The 19,592-nt window shown below is 44.8% G+C and overlaps 1 protein-coding gene across 1 annotated transcript; it reads right to left on the reverse strand.

Moving 5' to 3' along the window:
• Positions 1-14,593: 14,593 nt before the first annotated feature.
• On the reverse strand, positions 14,594-17,037 carry Fjx1 (four-jointed box kinase 1). Its single transcript, XM_021157031.2, has one exon. The coding sequence runs from the start codon at positions 16,814-16,816 to the stop codon at positions 15,461-15,463; it is 1,356 nt and encodes a 451-aa protein (XP_021012690.1). The 5' UTR covers positions 16,817-17,037; the 3' UTR covers positions 14,594-15,460.
• Between the last annotated feature and the right edge of the window lie 2,555 nt (positions 17,038-19,592).

Here is a 19,592-nt window from a genome sequence, read left to right on the forward strand (position 1 = left end):
CTCACTCCTCTTGGTCATGGCATCTCTCTCTCTCTCTCTCTCTCTCTCTCTCTCTCTCTCTCTCTCTCTCTCTCTCTCTCTCTCTCTCTCTCTCCTCTCCTCTCCTCTCCTCTCCTCTCCTCTCCTCCTATTTACAGGTGACAGATTGCCAGAGCAGGAGAGAATAATCCCAGAACAGGCAGCATTATGGTTTAAAACTGTTTTGCTATAGATACGTGTCTGACTGTGACACTTATCCCACCCCCAGCCCACCTCCTCCTTTCTCTGATGGAAGAGCTAAGGCAGGCACACTGGAGTCTGTTAACCCTTCTGGATCCAGCTTCAGCAACTCCTTCAAAGTGTTTGATGTTTCAACAGCCCTGCCTCTGAACAGCAACTTAGCCAGGAAGCTGCCAGTCACTTGATGACATCAATTGTATCATACTGACAGACACTGAAAAGTCTCATTATCACCAATAACAAGAACACCTCATCCATATCACACCTGTCAAGGCAGTCAAGTTGGGTCACCTATGTATGTATGTATGTGTGTGTGTGTGTGCCAGCAAAAATTGGCTTTTGCCTTCCAGACAAGGGGACTCCTACACACTGATGACTGGGCTTCCTGTTCAGCCTGGTCTTCAGAGGGATGTTGAAGAAGATCAGTAAGAACAACTCATCAGAGACTGAACTCATTCTGAGGTTACTTTGAACCTGTTGCTGATCTTAACAGAGACAGGCTGTTCAGAGAAAAGTGCTAACCCAGGAGACCCCCAAGCCAATGGGAGAAAAGTTAGCAAAGAGTCCTTGGACCTGTGCAATGGCAGCTGTTCAGTGGTCACTTGGCAAAATCATCTTCAAGATGCTCAGGCAGAGCTTTCTAGGAAAATCACTTTTGGCTGCAGTAGTGGGAGGCCTATTTAAAGGCAGAAGTCACTGAGGGTGATGTAGAGATCCCAGGGTTTGCCAGCAAATGGGCTGGAGTTTGTCTCTATACTAAAAAAGTATGGAATAGGGAAGCAAATTACTTAATCTTGTTGTGACTGGTTTTCCATGTGCCCTTATCTAGATTTGTAGACCACAGTGAGGGATATATTATTCAAAATAGCCAAGATGTGGAGCCAGTGTAGAGATCCATCGATGGATGGGTAGATACAGAAAATCTGGCATGTATACACAATGGAATCTTATTCAGCTGGTATACACTTGTAAATTTAACACTTGGAGTCTGAGGCAGGAGGATCAGGAGTTTGGGGGCATGAAGTCATTTGGATCTACAAAGTGAGACAACCCCCCACCATATTTAAACATTAATGCATGATACACAGTATACACTCTATAATTATTAGATATTACTGTTTTATGCTACTTTCATTTGTTAAAATATTAGGTGAGACAGATATAAATAATCAGAGTGTATGTACAGAATGTAAAATACACACTCAATTAGAACACATCTGTGTTGAATTTTCCTGAGAACAACTGGCAGTGTCATTTCTGTCAAGGTGTTTGAGTCTGATTCTACCTCCCACATACTGGAAGCCAGAAGCCTTTTCTAATCTGACTCTGCCTATCAGCACAGTGTCATGATTAAGTGAGTCACCTCTGGAGTCAATTACCAGGATTCAAATTATAGCACTTCAACTTCCACGTTTTAATCTATGAACAGTTTCTTATTTTCTTCCTTCTTCGGTTTCCTAAACTATAAAATAGGGATAAAACTTGCATCTGCCACTTAGGTCTTCCTAGTGGGGAACTTGGCAGGATGCAAACTATGTAAGCAAGACCAGACATTTTTACTACTCCACCTTCCATGTGCACCTGCTGTAGGTAGAGGTAGAAAGGTAGTGCAGGATCCCAGCCAGAGCACAATGGCTCAGCTCAGAGCTCATTATGTTTGTGTCCTGGGTTTGCATTCAGGAGACCTCACAATAGTGTTACACACATGGGAGTGCTTGCACCATGGACACTGGCAAATGGTACCAGTGCTCTCACCTTGCCCTTTGCAATGCCAGTTGCTGAACATTCACCAACACACTGCTGGATACAAGAGAGTCCACTAAGCCACCATACCTGCTTTTCCATAGCTCCCCCAAGAAGTGAGAGGAAGTGGGGGACAGGTCAAAGCCAAACAAACCATTAAGCATATGGGGAGAGGGGGATCTTCCTTTCTTGGCTCTGTAACTACGGTGACAAAGAACAAATGTATTAGATAAAATATCCACTATTATGGAAACATTCATTCATTCATTCATTCATTCAATAAGGTCTCAATATGTAGCTCAGACTGGCTTTGAACTCATAATTCTCCTGTCTCAGCTTCCTGAGTACTGGAATTTTAGGTGTATACAACTATCACTTTATTACTTCTACCAATGTTTACTCTATGTATGTATGTATTATGTATGTATGTATGTATGTATGTATGTATGTATGTATGTATGTATGTATCTATCTATCTATCTATCTATCTATCTATCAATCACCACCACTACCACCACCACCACCACCACCATCACCACCACCATCATCATCATCACCAAGGTCATCTTATGTAGCTCAGGCTGGACTCAAAATATGACAATCTTCTTGCTTCTGCCTTCAGAAATACAAGTTGGGTCACCAGTATGACTCATTATATTAAAGGTTATCCTGCCTGCTTAAAAAAATACATTTATTTACTGTGTGTGTGTGTGTGCACATGCCTGCACGCGCGTGCGCGCGCGCACACACACACACATGAGCTCTGTGGAGGTCAGAGGACAAGTTGTTGGAGTCGGTCCTTGTCTTCTACTCTGTGCCTCCTGAAATGTAGACTCAGGTCATCAGTCTTGGTGGTAAGTTTCTTTACCTGCTGAACCAGGTAACTGTAGCAACATAATCAAGCCCTGGCAAATATGAGGGAATATGGAAATTTAATAGCAGGAAATGGAACAATTACCCTCTTAGAAAAAAGTCTGTGGTAAGTGACTTGAAACAGACAGGCCCTAGGCAGCCACATAAACTTCTAATAGTAAGGACCCTCTTGACCTGGCAACTGTCTCATAGTTCAGTCGCAGTCTTAGGAAGAGGCAGTGCAACTGATGGAATTTAGACCCTGTCCTTCTGGGAGCGATTAGTCCCAGGATTCAGTAGAGTCACAACAGGGTGCTCCTGGTCAATCTGCATATCTGGAAGAAATGCATGCTGGTGCCCACAACTGCGGCAAATGCTCACCCTAACATCTTAGTTCACCTGGTGGAGAAGGTTTGATGATTCCTTTCTGTAAAGCGTCGCTAACGAAGCCTCCTGTGCATAGCCTTTCACAGTAGGTGTTGGCAGCCATTATATGAAAAACTTCACAGTTATCGAACTGCAGGAATGAATGACCTCCAGGGAAGATGTCAAGCTTAGAAGGTGAATGCTCTTGGATTCCTGAATTCATGATGCCCTTTGCAGAGCCATCTCCAAGAGGTGTTCCCTAGGGAAAGCCTTAAGAACTTAATCGGGCCCTTTCAACTCCAATTTCTCTCATTCATGCCCAGAGTGATTAATGCACTGATGGCTTTGATGACACCGCCTCAGAATCCCCAGGGATCTATAATCTAGGGATGGCGTCCTAGGAAGCGATTTGTTTCCTCGCAGGCCCCTGCCCATTTCTGCAGGCACCAACTAAACACCAGGGAGGGTCTTTTGTAAATCTCTCAGAGCTGCTGGGCCTCCCAAGGCCTTTGCTCCTCTGAGTTGCCTTTCCCTTTCACTCCTCATTGGGATCAGTTCTGGAGGTTTGATTCTCTCTCATTCATTCTTTTCTGGTTTGCTTTGTCTTGTTTGTAGCAATGCTATAGATGACGGCTTCACTTCTTTGACTGTATGTGGTGGCTACAGAAACCTTCAATGGCTTTTGTGTTTTGGGGAGAAATCTACCATGAAAATGGTACGGGGACAATTAAGTAGTAACACCGCCCCATCCGGATTAAGAGACATGCAGAGTATGTGTGATATTGGTGACAGAAGGAAAGAGGACAATGGGCATTTCATGAGCAGCAATGCACAGGCAACAACAGCACAAGGTTGAGGCATTGAAATAAGATTATTACTGAAAAGAATATTTTGTTATGTAACTAATTATAAATCTTCCTGTTCTTAGCTTCCTGTGTTGTATTATAAAGTCAATTTTCAATGTTTCCTAAGCTATTCCTATGAGTTAGGCATTGTCCTAAGTGCTTTGCATGTGTCAGCTTGTATGTTAGTTACTCTTCTTGATGCTGTGATCAAATACAGAACAAAAGCAACTTATGGAAGGAAGGGTTCATTTTGACTCATGATATGAGGGTACAGATCATCATACAGGGGATTCATAGTGGTAGGAGTGAGAGGCAGCTGGTGCTGGTCCCATTGCATCAGCAGTCAGGAAGGAGAGAGAGAGAGAGAGAGAGAGAGAGAGTACTGTTCAGCTCACTTATTCCTTTGTTCAGCACAGGGCTCCAGCCCATGGAATAAGTCATCCGCATTCAGGGTGGGACTTCTTTAGCCTTTCTAGAAACACTCTCATAGACACAAACAGGGGTTTGTTTCCATGGATATTTTTCTGTTGATTTAACAATTATGATCAACCATCACAACTTATTAAAGGTAGTTTTATTGCTATTCCTATTTCCAGACAAAGATGCTGAGGACCAGAGAATATGGGGAATTAGCTACAGTCACAAGTCTAGAAAATGGAAGGGGAGGGGTGCTTGATACCAAAGAACTTTTCTCTAGAACTCAGCCCTCTCTCACTATGTTCCAGCATATCCTGCACATACAAGGATCATGATATCATTATATCCTGCCCTCTGTGCCTGTCACTGAAGGGGTGCCCGTTTTCTTTACAACCTCAAGATCTACAGTTCCCCCCTCTGGCCCCCACGTTGGCTTTCTTTTGTGTCCTAGCAGCAGTTGCCTTCTCCCAGGCTCTCAGACAAGCTATTTCTGGTTGAAAAGCTCTCCCCTCCTACTCTCCCCCTCCATGTAAGATGACTTTTGCTCATTGCTCTGGTCTTTGTTTAAATGCCACATCCTTCAACCTCCGATGTGAGGTTGTCCCCTATTAGCGCTCTTACAGGGCCATGTATTTTCCGGTCATTCCATTTATTATAGTAATGATTGCTTAATGTCTGTCACCGCTACCAGATTCTACACTGCTAAGGATTAGAATCCATGTCTTTCTAGGTAACCCAAGGCAAGTAAATGGAAGATACTTAGGACATGGACAGATATGCTCATTGTGGTTTTGCCCAACAAATGAAGATTTCGGATAAAGCAGAAAGGACAGGATTTAGGATGACAGCATCACTGCTCTGTACCATTGCATCTTATGGGCAGGGGATGCTGTTCAAATTGTAAAAGGAGAAACTAGAGCTCATTTTTTATTTTAGTGTAGAAGCACTACCCAAGAGAATCCTCAGAGTGTTATCCTGTTAGGTTTTCCATCTTTGGAGATGATGGAGGAACTGCTCAGGAAAGGAACTTGCATTGCCTGGCAAAGCAGAGAAGGCACTTTGGTGACTTGGGGCCGTAGACATTTGTTAAGTGAACTGGAAGTATTTCAACAGTGTCACAGCCAACACGACTGTATTGGTATTTGTAGAACGTACCTGAGCCATAAGTATCCCTTGAAAAGAACCCACTAGGGATTTCACACGGAGTGAGTACCAACTCCTGAGTTGCTATATCAGAATCACTATAATAACTTTTTACAGCACTAGTCATGTGTACAGGGTCATAGTGTGAGGAAAGGCACAACCTTTATGGGAAGCTGGGTATTGGGTATGACATTACAGAGAGACTTTGGATGAATCCAAATTATACAAATGGAGGAGCAGAGGGCCACACAGCAACATATTTTTTTGACTTTTATTAGCTCAATGTCTTGTGAAGTCAAAGACGCTTTACCAACTCTTTCATTAGCATTCTTTTGATTTTGCTAATAGCTCACCAGAGAGGGGCTCACAAAATGGTGAACCCGAATGTTCTGCCCCCGGAAATGCAAGGTCGAGGTTCAATATGTGATATGGATGGCTTTGTTTTCCTTGAGAGGTTGGCAGAGTGTGGTCCCCAAAGTCATGAAGCTAAAGATCAAGTGCCGGTAGCTGGGTTTTGCATCATTGGGAGCTAAGGTAGAAGCAGGAAGCTGACTGTAAATGAGAGCTCATTTTCCCTGGAGTTACTTGACCTTCCTTTAATCCTAGCTCTAACCCGCCACCGAGCCAAGCAAGAGCTCTTCCCTTTGCAGCAAGGCGTTATTTGGTGTGCTCTGATGCTCTATGCACCAGAGGCAAAGGCCATACCTTGGGCAGTCCTGCCACCGTGGACTCTTTTTTTCCCTCTTGGTCCCACTTTTACCTTTTCTTTTTTTCCTCTAACTCATTTTTCTGGTTTATATCTTAGACTTGCTAGTGGCAAACAGAACAAAATTTGTTATTGACTCCCAGGTCACTTGTTCCATGAATTACTTTAGGTCAAATCCTATTAAAGTAAATGCCTCTACGGTGGGGAAATCTCTGAATAACCAAATAGGGCATCTACTCCTGCAGTAAGGAGCAGCAGCATTTGATAGCAGGGCTTAGAAGGTGCCCAGGTGGACTTTGTTTCTGGCAATAAGACAAACGATATGACCTAAAAACCTTCCCTCTGTGAAACACCTATAAATGTTTTATAAAATATAACAAACATCTTTTTAAATGCAGAGCTCCACTCATAAAAATGTAGGGAAATCCCAAGGGTCTCTAAACAAAAAGAGAACCCAAGGCGTAGTGATAGATGTGAAGTGAAAATGGGTCTGTCTCGTGTGTGTGTGTGTGTGTGTGTGTGTGTGTGTGTGTGTGCTCTCTCCCATTGCTGATCTTAGTAAGAAGACTGGATTTAATGTGCCCCAACTAGAGGGAAAGTGGGACTTCTCTGAGACCCTTCAAAGCCAAGATCCTCAAAGAAGAAAGCTGACATCTTACAAAAGGAGATTGCTTGTTGCTTGTCTTACCCAGACTCTGGGTCAGAAAAATTAGTCTCCCCTCCCTCCATGACCCCCTCCCCTTCCCTCCCCTCCCCTCCTCTCCCCCTTCCATTCTAACTCCTCTTTGTTTATTTTTTAGTTCTTTCTTAACTGCTAGGACTTCAGCCACCAGGCAAAATATTTAAAATACCCAATTCTGGTTTCAATTCTGGGGGTCCTGACCCAAGGAATGAAAAGAAAGAGGACCAGGCTGGAGAGATGGCTCAGCAGTTGAGAGCACTGACTGCTCTTCTAGAGGTCCTGGGTTCAAATCCCAGCAACCACATGGTGGCTCACAACTATCTGTAATGAGATCTGATGCCCTCTTCTGGTGTGTTTGAAGACAGTTACAGTTTACTTATATATACTAAATAAATACATCTTTAAAAACAAAAGAAAGAAGAGGAAAAGAAAGAGGATCACAGATTAAAATCTCCCTGGGCGTGGGTTTATTACAGGACACAAAGCCTCTCAACATCAGAACATGCTACTTAGGAGGACAAGGGAGTGCCCAGCTAACTTTGCATTTCAGAAATATAAAACACAATTTTCAATATTACTGTACCCTAAAGATTGCATACAACATATGTACATTAAAAATTGATTCACTGGACACTTAAATTTTAAAGTTGACTTGGTGTCCTGAGTTTTATGTGGTGACTCTAACAATCAGCATGATTAGGCCACTGCAGAACCTCAGACACAGGAGAAATCTGATGTATACTTGTGATGGCCCAGAGTGCTAAAGAAAGTCTGGGAAAAAAAAAAAACCAAAGGAAAGAAAAACAAACAAAAACAAAAACCAAACACAAAACACAAAACAATGACTGGGAAGTCCTGCATGAAGAAAACAAAAGCCAAACAAAGCCTCTGGAAATAACACAGCAGTGTCTTTGAGTGGAAAACTTCAGGGATGGACTACACAGTAACTTTGAGAGATCTCATTGATCAAGAGACAGATCTTCACACCCAGTAGGTGTCACAGAAAAGGAGAGAGGGAAAAGATGTGAAATCATTTGGGCCATTGAGGATGAAGAGACAACTTAATATTACGCCCAATACTATCTTCAGAAGGTAATGGGCTAAGAAAGAAAAAATAATAATAATCGAGGAAACAATGGCATGGAATTTGTTTATACTGAGGATAGAAAAATCACAAAGATAAATTTTTAGATTTGAGAAACACATCACAAAGAGAAATTTTTAGATTTGAGAAACATATGATTTTTCTATCAAAAAAGCAAAAGCAACAGCCCATATCTAGAAGCATATCATAAAGGAATTAAAGGACAATAAAGACAAAGAGGAGGCTGCACAGGAACATGGTTTTAAAAGCCTAGCTGAAAGGGTGGGGGAGACAAAGAGGAAGAGAAAAAGCCTTGGGTGCTAGAGAGACTTGTCTTTAAGACATAGCTCCACCTCATGCAGCCACAGGGGCACTTGACTTACATCTGAGCCTTTCTTTCCAATCTGTAAAAGAAATATCCACTCATTGCTAATCCTCAGAGCTTTCCAGGATGTGTAACAAAGCCTTGTTTGTTAATATGCAGTCGGCAAAAAAAATAGCTATTAATATTATTGACAGACCTAATTTCCCCCTGATATTAATTCCTACCATGCCCTTCCTATGCACCCAACCTCAAGAAGATTAATATTTAGATGTATAACACATTGCAGACAACAAATTAAATCTACTGGAAAAACATTAAACCCCCAATTTCAGGCTCCCACAGCCTTTCAAGAGAAGCAGCAGAGGCCACACCCTTTAGTAGTCTGCTCCCCAGAACAGCTACAAACTGTTTTGGGGGAACTACCACAATAATTTCCATATTGTGCTCTCCCTGCCAAAATTGTCCCAAATTTCAAAGAGTAAAACAAAGCCAAATTGTCAAGGTTCCTGACTTCCATTTAGGTCAGCTTAAGAAGTCACAGCACAAGGTCCCATTGCACTTATCTCCACTGTGGTTTACTTATCACATCTAGTTTCTGCTAGATAAATTTCCACTTCTACTCAACTCGAAGCTCCACAAAGGGAGATCCATTATCTGCTTTACCGTTGAACCCACAGGGTTTAGCTAACGGCCAGGACTAGAAGGTTTAAAGGTTATTTGCTCCACAGGTAGGGAAATGAGATTCTAGGAATAGTATTCACCACACATGTGTGGTTGGCATATAGAACGATGTTTTTCTAGAGTTGAACCGGGTGCTACAGATGCTGTCATCTTCCCAAGACTTTTCCAGAGGCAACTGAGTAGGTCCTTAATTTGACTCAACTTCCTGCGCTATAATGGTATGGAAATGAGATTCAAACACAGTACAGCCTGTTGTAAGGCCTCACTGTTATCATCTTGCTTCCATGAACAAGACAGTGGCCATGGATGTCAAGAAAAATAGAGCAAGTATCAGATGATTCCATGCAGGGAAATATCCAGAACAGGTAATTTTATACAGACACAGAGGCAACTGGAAGGCAGAGGAGAAGAGGGATGAGGGGCTACTGTTTTATGGTTTAATTTTATTATGTTTTTGGAGATTGGTGGGAAAATTCTAGAAATAGTGATATAGTCGCACAGGTTTGTGAGTATGCATAATTCTATAAAGTATAAAATTAAACTTGCAATTTTATGTTGCACATGCACATTTACAACTTAAAAGAAAGAAAAAAAACAACCTCATGGCTATGGTGAGTCTCTTAATCTTACCTTGTCTTTAATGGACAGTAAAGAAAAAGTCATCACCAGCAAGTTATAAACAGCAAGCAGAGACAGCTGTGGAATATAGAGCCATTGGCTTAAAAGTGACAGGTTTCTATCATAACCCATAATTTCTCAGCAGAGTTAAATCTGTGAGCTGGTACTGGAAAAACGACAGCTCTATAAGCTACTTAACTTTTCTGGATAGGAAATAAAATAACTATTAAAACCATAAAAAACACCATACGGCACCCAAGAAAGGGGGAAAAAGAGGTAATTTTTATGGTTGTTTCTTCAACAAACAATTAGTTCTCTATTCTCCTACGAATAAAAAAAAAATGATAAAGTGCCATTGAGAAAGAAATTCAAAAGTGCCAAGAAGACATGTCTGAAACAGAAGTAAAGTTGAAAAGATAAATAAAATAAGCATTCCTTTGCTATATTTGGTGGAGTCCTGCAGAGAAAAAAATTCCAACTGGGCAGCATTGAGACATAGTTTATTAATGCAGTTTCCCCCACAGCAGGACACAGAAAGAGAAACTGGTAAAACAGTCACATTAAAAAATTATGACTCTTACATCTGATCTTTATCAATACATAGACAAGAAGCTGAGCCATCCTTGGGCTTTCCGCAGGTAGAGATGCAAAGAATTATTGTTTTTGTTTTAATCCCCAGCATTATTTACTCAGACATTCTTAGAGCAGACTAAAAGTTGCCTCCTACATTTGGAAGTGTTTATGAAAAGACCCTTTGGAAGAAGTTGACTGGTTGGGTCTCTCAACTACATTTTGAATGAAGCCCTATAGTCTGTCTTCCTTTCAGTCTACAAAATTGAGATCTGTTTGTATTCCCTTTGGGGCAAAAGGCAGTGGGTTATAAACAGGCTGTAAGTGGAATTTCCCCCGAGTTTGAGAGCTGGGAGGGAGCACAGTGAGGAACTAAGCCGATGTTTTGCGTTGTTCCTCTCTGACCAGTGGGGAAACCAATTTAGAGGGCAGCAGTTAATATCTGAAAGTAGAGAGAAAACGGAGCACAACTGAATAAAACACTGAAGATGTGTCACACGTATTGTTTGATGAGACTTTTGTTTCATTTGTGTGTGTGTCCCTGTCAGTCTGTCTGTCCATCTGTCTGTCTGTCTGCCCTAGGTCACAATATAAAGTATGTCATCCTGTGATTCTGGAAACTAAGAGCTTCATCAAGCATCTTTTTCCATGTAGGAGAAGTGGAGCCAGAGAGAGAGGACATGGATGGCCTCCACAAGGGGAGCCAGGAGGAGCCTGGATGCTCTTTTTTAATTTTCTTAAAAGAAGTATTTATTTACTTCATGTATATGAGTACACTGTAGTGGTCTTCAGACACACCAGAAAAGGGCCTTGAATCCTGTTACAGATGGTTGTAAGCCACCATGTGGTTGCTGGGAATCAAACTCAGGACCTCTGGAAGAGTAGTCAGTGCTCTTAACCACTGAGCCATCTCTCCAGCCTCTGGGGCCTGGATCTTTTGACTCCCAGAATCCTTTCCACTAAACTCTATCCAGGTGCTTTGTTTCTATGAATATTGGGTGTCAACTTGACAGGATCTAGAATCATGCAGGACACAAATTCCGGGTGTCATGTTTGTGAAGATGTTCCCAGACTGGGTTGAAGAGGGAGGATCCACCCTAAGTGTGGGCAGCATGGTTGTATGGACTGAGATTCAGGACTAGCTAGAAAGGAGAAAGGACTCTGATACCAGATACATCTCTCTCTGCTTCCTGACTGCCTATGCAATGTGACCAGTGTCTCACACTCCTGCTGCTGTTCTTCCACAGCACACTGCCATCTAAGACTCTGGGTCAAAATAAACCCTCCCTCTCTTAAGTTGCCTTTGGTAACGGAGTTTTTATTTTACCTTATGGGAGTAATTCTGGTGCTTCCAGAGCCACTGGGGGCTTTCCTTCCTCATTCTCCTCCATTCCTTTTGTCTTCCTACTATTTGGGATCAGTTGTTGTGTGGAGTGAAGCAGTACATGGAGGGGCAAAGTAGCACCCAAGGTCAGATGATCTATGACTCATAAATAGCTTCTAATATCTGAGGAGCCTGCAAAATTCCACAGCTCATTGCTTCCCAAAACTGACGGGCCATGTGAAAAACAGAACTACAGTCTCCCCATAAGGAAGAGGGAGGTACCTATGCTAACTCTACCACAGAGGACATCTTCAAAAATAGATGCCCTAGTGTGGCGACCATGTTGCCTAGGTATCTCTTGCCAGACTCATTCACTCCTCTCCAGCCTGTAGAAAGTGTTCTTATAACCACAATGAAAAGGCTGGATCATGGGAGGATTCAAAGCGTCTGGGGATTTGACTTAGCTGAGGAATGATATTCCACTTTAATAAATCCCCATTGTGGTTGCTGAGTGCCAGATACTCTTCTGAGAATCTCGTCAATATTTACTCATTGAGCTCACACTGTCAGCCTCTGGGTTTCAGAGGTCTTTCCTAGCTACAGTTGTAGTTAGAAGGCTGAGAAGTGCCGAGATGTGCTAAAATCATTTGTTTTTCTTTCCAACTTGAAGACAGGAGGGTGAGCATACTTAATAGAGTTTAGAACTGTGTCACCAACAGAGTGAATTAATCAACAGTCAAACCCAAGGAGAAAGGTCAACTGCCTACTTTCTCTTGGCAGAAGAAACTGGGAAGAGGATTGTTCTTGCAAAGATTCATCACTTTTTGATGCTTTCCAGAAGTGGTGATGGATTTGCAATGAGCCATCATCTCTCTTAGTTTTTTTCTTTTTTAATCTCTCATGTATTTGGGTCCAGCTGCCTTGATACAGGGATGTGCTGACTTCTGAAAACACCCCCTTAAAACCATGTGGATATCAAACCTGGGCCCTTGGCTGACTGAATCAATGTTTCCTATAGTGCTATTAGAGGGTCCTCAACAAACACTTGGCTGAGTTAATATATCACCACATGTCAAGACTGATCTTGACCTTAGAAACAGCTAGATTTGGCTTTGTTAAAGAGCCTAAGTAGAAGTTTCCTGGAGCATAAGGGGAAAAGATTTTTTTCCCTTAAAGAGAAATGTGAATTAAGGAACTTTTTTTGCATGCTTCTTATGTGTATGTTTTATATGTTAACATTTAAATCCCACAGTACACGGACTGAATCTCCATTTCACAGATGAGGGAACTAAGTTAAATGATGTGCTGAAGGAAAGTATGTGAAGGGCAGGATTCAAGATTATAGTCTCCCTGCAGAACCCATTACTTTTTTTCCAAGTCATCCCCAGTTCAAAAAATGAATTGTCCCAAGGAGCATTGACCATAGCACAATCTTAATGGATCTTTCATTGCTCCAGTCTACTGACTAGCCACAAGGAATACCAACAGTTAAAGCCCTTTGTCTATAATTATGCCTTGGTTCCCTTAACAACGCTACCATGTAATTAAACCGATTTTGCCAACGGCAGCTATGCTTCACTAGAGAATCTGAGAAGAGCCCTTCCCATTAGGCTCTGCTTCCTGTCATGTTACCCATGGTCAAGTCTGGGCTTGGAGCTGAAGCCCAGGAAGAATGTCTAGAATGCTGTTGGCCCAGAACGTACGCATGCCCATGGAAGCTGTAACGGGCAGGGTGCAGTTCCTGTGCAGCCGGTGAAATCCCTAACTTACTTCTACTCATTGTTCCCCTCAATGACATGAGTTGAGGAAAAAAAATGCCAGTGGCCTAATATCTACCCTCCTCTTGGAGCAGCCTCCATTAACTTCCACAGCAAATCTCACAGTTATTAATCATCAGAAATGAAAAATGTCTCTTTTTCAAAAGTGTAATTATCAGAGGTCTCACCGTGTCTAGAAAGAAGATGTATTTGCCATTATCAGCACATTCTCTATTTAGTCTCTGAAAAAATTTGGCTTACACCACACAGTTTATGCACTATATTTTTCTTAAAGCTAGACTAAGGCTCTGGAAACATAAGGATAGCATTAAATAGTTAAATTAAATACTATGTTATAGTCCTGAGTGAGAGGGGGAACCCACAGAGACTTAATACTTTCCTGCATCCATAAAACTCAAGGTTTGCAAATGCAAGTCAAATAAAAAGCTATTAGGGTTGTGACTAAGAGTTGCTTGGATTGAAGATCATTAAATGAAAAGGTGATGGGAAAGGTCACTTGGGCCCAGACACCAATCCAAATTTTCTAAATTTTAAGTTTCCCAAAGTCCACAATCCAAACGTCATTGCCTAAAGTACTTATTGTTCCCTTTCTTGTCCCAGTGGCTGCCTTGAGAGGACATGCAGTTGTTACTAACTAACCCCCAAAGCAGCCCAACCAACAGAGCACCAGAGGAGTCCAGATGTTGGAGATTATGATCTCTTGAATGCAGTGAAATGTATGCCAGAGATTAAAAGGCAGAATTAATTTATAACACCCTCTACTTGTTTGCAATCTGTGCTTAGCTTATTATCTGCACACATTGTGCTGCACGGCAATTACAATGTTGGAAATAACCCGCAGCACGTGACCACTGCTGTTAAGTTTAAAAGGGGGCATTTGTCATGTTTTAGTCTGCACATCTGGTTCTATCATATCTACCACATGATTAATATAGGAACATATTACAGTGAAACCCTTTCATATCATTTTTATTTGCTAGGAAATGGAGCACTCTTCTTTCATCTCTTCCTGTTCCCTCTCTCCCTTTCCAGGCTGAACTCAAATTTCTAGTCCTAAGGTCCATTTGAGGGAAGACAGAGAAATCTGCTTTTGCCTTTGTTCAGCTCCCCAGCCCCAACCACTAAGGGGGTGGATCTGCATCCTTTGTTTTACAAAGCACACCCACTAGCCAGAGAAAACTCAACCCTGATTCCAAAAGGAGAAGAGATCAGAGCCCTCAATCAAATCAAACCTCATGAATTAAGTTCTAAATTTTAAACTCCCTTTTATTGAAATATAAGTTTGTTTAGTCTATTTACAGCACAATTTATGCACATATATACACACAGAAGGCAAATTCTGTCAAATAAAAAAGTTTTCTTACTAAAAAATTAAAATTAAAAAAAGTAAAGTGCATGAAACTGATTTTTTTCCCCTCTGGTGAACATTATCATTGTCAATTTTGGTCAATTGGGAGACGCAGGAAGAAATTCATTATTGACTCTGCTTATAACTAGTCCTGAATTCATAGCCTTCAGGCCAAAATGATAGGAGGAATGGGTGAGACAAACTGTCAGGGTCTGGAGGGCTCCCAGGGGCGGGGAAGTCTTGCTCTCTTTGTCCTATCCAGAGCTGTCCCTCAGCTTGGAATAGTTATCTCACCATCGCGCGCCGGAACAAAGGGCGAACACAGGAAGGGGGCTTCACCAGCCCTTGTCACAGCCTTCTCTGGGGCCACCAGCGCTGTGTTTAGTAGGAAATAGAGGAGTTAGCTCAAACGGAAGTTTTCCTTTTTGGGAAGGGGTGGAGGGGGCGACAAAAATGGACTGCATCTCCCAAAGAGACTGCCATTCGGGGGCCAAACCCCAGCAGCCAGTTTCTTCGGATCCAATCTCCACACAAGCACAGAATTCTTTTTATAAGCTAGGTGGAGGGAATGTTACACTTCTCGCCTCGGTGAGTTTGCCCTTCCAGAACTTGGAAAGGAAACAGCCTGGCATGAAAAGAAAGGGGCAAGTGGGTAACACACAAGTTATTTTTTTTTTAGACAGCTTGGCGATCAGACCATTGGGTGGGCGTTGGCTAGCTGGTCGTTGCCCGTGGCAGAGAAGACAGCCCTAGCCCCCATCATTCATACCCCAGTCCCTCTCTTCCTCGGAGTGTTATTAAGTCCCCGGGTCGGCGGCCGTACTTGGCCTTGCAGTGCAAAATGTGTTTGGCGAGGAAGTCAAGGCGGCGCTGTAGCAGCTGAGCGTGGGGTTCTGAGAGCTCCGCCAGCTCTGGGAAACGCGGTTCGTGGCGACTGTAGAGGCGCAGCAACCGGGCCGCCGCGTCCTGACCCCGGTGCAGCTCCAAGACGCGCCTAGCAGTCCGCTCTCGGAATACACACACCGACTGTAGCAGCGGTTCGTTATACTTGTCCCACATGCCGGCTACCCGGTAGCCGTGCACTAAGCCCGCCTCATTGTCCAGAAAGACCAACGCCCCTCCTGGTCCTCGGTGCAGGTTGCTCGTAGCGCGGTGCATAACGCGTGGGTCCCACTGTAAGCTGAAGAGGTTGCTCACAAGCCGGTCGAAGTTGGCCGTCAGGTAATCGAAGAGGATCAGATCGGTCCATTGTACCAGGTCCACCAGCTCCGCCTGGCTGAGATTGGTCAGCTCGCCCCCGGCGTCGCGCAGGGGCCGCAGACGGCCGTCCTCTGATCGCCAGGGCTCGGGCACCACCACGTCGGTGAGGTTAGGCAGCCAGCGCGTCAGGCTCACCACGCTGCCCTCGGTCCAGTGCGCGGTGCGCAGCTCCTCCTGCACCTGCACCCACTGCGCGCCCCGAGCCTCCACCCGAGCCAGTGCCAGCGGCGGCACGTGGCGCTGGAGGCCCAGCAGGCGCGCAAGGTAGTAGGACAGGGCCTCGCCCTGTATCTGCTCTGGGTTGATGCCGTAGCGTACACAGGCACGGGTGCCGTCGGCAAAGCGGGCTAGGCGGTTGGAACTGCGTCCGCAGCCCCCGCGATCCAGAGCCACCACTCGAGCACCCCGTGCCACCTCCAGCCACGCTGCTGCTTGGGCTTCGGAAAAGCCCCGGGGAACCTGCTCCTCCAGGCCGCGGCTCCAGAAGACGCCCCCGTGCACCGCCCTGCGCTCCTCTGGCCGGGACAGCCCGGAGGGCTCGTGCCGCTCGCGGTCGTCCGGGTGCCTCCCAGGCGGGTTATCCGCGCCGGCCGCCAGGGTGAGCAGCGCCCGGAAAGTTTTCAGGGAGCCGCCGCGGGCGTCCCATACTAGGGGCGGGGGCAGAGGGAATCGCGGCTCGGGCGCGGGGCCGCCACTCTGGATCGGATGCCGAGGGAGTCGATCTTCGGGCGGCCGGGAGGCTGGCAGCTCGGTCCGCGGTGGCAGGAGCCCTCCCCACAGCGTCAGCAGCGAGCTCAAAGCCAGCAGCCAGAGCCCCGCGGCGGCGGCGGCGGCGCCCCGCATCTTCCTCCCCATGCTCCTGCCGGCGCGCCGGTGCCACCGCCGCCGCTTCAAGCCAAGCCCGGGCGCCCGGGTGCGGGAGGCGAGGCGGGCCGGGCTGCTAGCTGGCTCCGGGGCTTCGGGTGCCGGAGCCCCATCGCGGCCGCGGAGCGCTGCGGGGCTCTGGCCAGCGCTCTGCCCCGGCGCTGGGAACTCGCCTCCCCGTGGCTTCCCAGCAGCTTTTGTATTTCGCTGTGAGACCCTCCGGCGGGCGCGATTCACAGGCGCCCGGACCACGTGGGAGCGAGGGGGATCCCCCTCCCCCTCCTCTGCCGCCTCTCCCCGCCCCCCACTCCCCCGCCCCTTCCCTTCCTCTTCCCCTTAAAGCGGCAACCGATCCTTCCAGGAGCGAGAGGTGGCCCCACGTTCTGTTCCGGACTTCGGGGCGGGGAGGAAGCTGGACTGACGGCGTCCGTGCGGGGGCGTCGGAGCGGGGGCGGGGGCAGAGACCAATTCTAGGGCTTGGGAGTAGCGGCGTGTCCGGTGCTCTTGTTGGGAGTGGGATGATCCTCTTGTACCCTCGTTTGGACTGTGTCTGATCTGAAAACTTCAGACAGCCCCCCACCGCAGTACAGGCAGGGGTCAGGGTGGGTCCTTTTGCTACCTCACTTGGTGTGATTCACGCTGGCTTATGTAAATTCCCCGGAAAGTCTCGAGCCCTAGAGGATGTGACTCCAGCTGGGAGAGGAACCATCTGTAGCCAATGACTTTGAACCCATAACCCCTCTCTAGAGCAAGCTCCCCGGTATGGATCATTGCAAGCTTGAGAGCAATGAGGTTAACTTCTGTGACTTTTCTCAGGGATGCTTGGAATTAAACCTTGCTGTGCAAGTTGGACAGCCAAGTCAGGTGCCCTGGTCGCATGCCACTTGGCTTTCCCTTTTTAAAGAAAGTTCAATATGTAGAGATAGAGATATCTAGATAGATATAATAAACATTTATTGTCAACATTCTCACCTTGTTTTTAAGTTGTCATTTAGTCAGTCACTTTATTCCCAATTATAATTCTCTCCCAAACAAAGGAAAATAAACAATTGTTTTACTAGTTTAGTGTAAAGGAAAAAGGACTAGTGGGAAGTGGGGCAGTGAAGAAAAAACCAAACTAACACATTATAAAAACCGATGCATCTTCCTCCAGACTTTCTTGGATTTAATTTACCAGCAAATCTCTTGGAAACAAACTGAATCTTTCCTTTCCCTTCTTGTATCCCATATTTCAAATCAGAGATTCTTAGTCATAAGATCAGGGCTATGAGGGGTCCTGAGAGCCAGAGCTGGCACTGCCAGGGAACTGTCCCAGGACAGTATGTATGCTAAGCAGGTTCTCTTCTGACTCCTCCCCGAGCCCTACAGCCAGAGCTTAAAATCCAGAGTTTAAAAGCCAGAGTTTCTTTCACATTGTGTGTGTGTGTGTGTGTGTGTTTCCTTCCCCTATATTCCTCTCCTGGGAACACATGCGAGGTTTCAGCTGGGCTACATCTGCCTGTACTGTGTATATTTATTCTGGAGTTATAGGGTAGACAATGTAAAATGTTTGTGACAGAGTAGAAACATTAACCCTCCAAAACATGGCTGACCCAAGGCATACACCTTCGTGGGTTTCTTTCCCACTGGTACCTTGTGTGCCACCTGAAGTGTGGGGTCTTTCTTAAATGTGTTCCCAACCCTGGGGCTTCTTGTAGCTCTTATCTGATAAAAGGATTACAGTGCCTTCCATATGGATCCAGTACAATATATTAATTCATTAAAAAGTTTTTTTCTTGCCTCATGCAAGCTTCCCCCTGGTCTTTCCCTAGAGAGCAGGGACTGTCTCTTATCAAATTTTTATTTCATATACTAGCTAATATAGTATATTACATGAAATAAGAACTGGATTCATTGAATTTAATTTTTGTCTTTTGATGTAACTTTTAGGTGTTTTTTTTCTTCCCCCTGCATTGAGTTTAGTGTGGGCAAACTGTAAGCAAGATCTCCACCTTGTGGGCATAATCAGAATATCCTCTAATTAGAGAACTATATTCTATAGTGGCGATTAAGTTAAACTCAGAATACTAAATGCCACCGTGGGCCAAGTTATGTCCTGAGGGCAGCGGGGCAATTCACAGTGCTTGGTGGCTCTGTGGTTTTGGCTCTTGGCAGAATCTGTGACTGTGTAGCTCCCAGTGACCCACTATGGTACCCTGCATGGGGAGTTCTCTTGCCCATTGTTTTAACAGTGGCCAGGGCACAAAGCCTGGCACTGAGTGCATATTCAACAATGATTCAATGATTCATCTAGAATGAGATGAAACTTTTCAAGTAGCATCATCAAGTTTGTTTGTTTGTTTAAATATCTTACTGCTACAGGATACAAAGAAACTTTTTTCTCAAGTTCTTAAAAGGAAAAAAAAATATTGGTGAGGGACTGAATGTGAGGGGAGCAAGATTATTAGTCTGGGAAAGTCCACTTTAATACCAGCCACTCCAAATTCCAGACTCTCACAGTCACACTAAGGGTACTGATGAAAGGAGGCGTGAAGAGCCAGGCTAAGATCTCACGTCTCAGATGATGAGTGGACTTCATGTTTGAGCTCCAGGACCAGACTTAGCCCTAGGCCTAAGTGTACTCATGACCAAATGAAATGTATGAAGTGCTTTAACAGTCAAAATGCAGAACTGCAGAAAAACAGAGGAATAAGCTAGAGAAAGCAAGCACACACACACACACACAAACACACACACACACACACACACACACACACACACACACACA

This window comes from Mus caroli, chromosome 2 (assembly GCF_900094665.2).
Source record: "Mus caroli chromosome 2, CAROLI_EIJ_v1.1, whole genome shotgun sequence".
Classification (NCBI taxonomy): domain Eukaryota; kingdom Metazoa; phylum Chordata; class Mammalia; order Rodentia; family Muridae; genus Mus; species Mus caroli.

Coding starts and splice junctions, on each gene's coding strand:
- Fjx1 (XM_021157031.2), bottom strand. CDS start 16,816: ATGGGGAGGAAGATGCGGGGCGCCGCCGCCGCCGCCGCGGGGCTCTGG.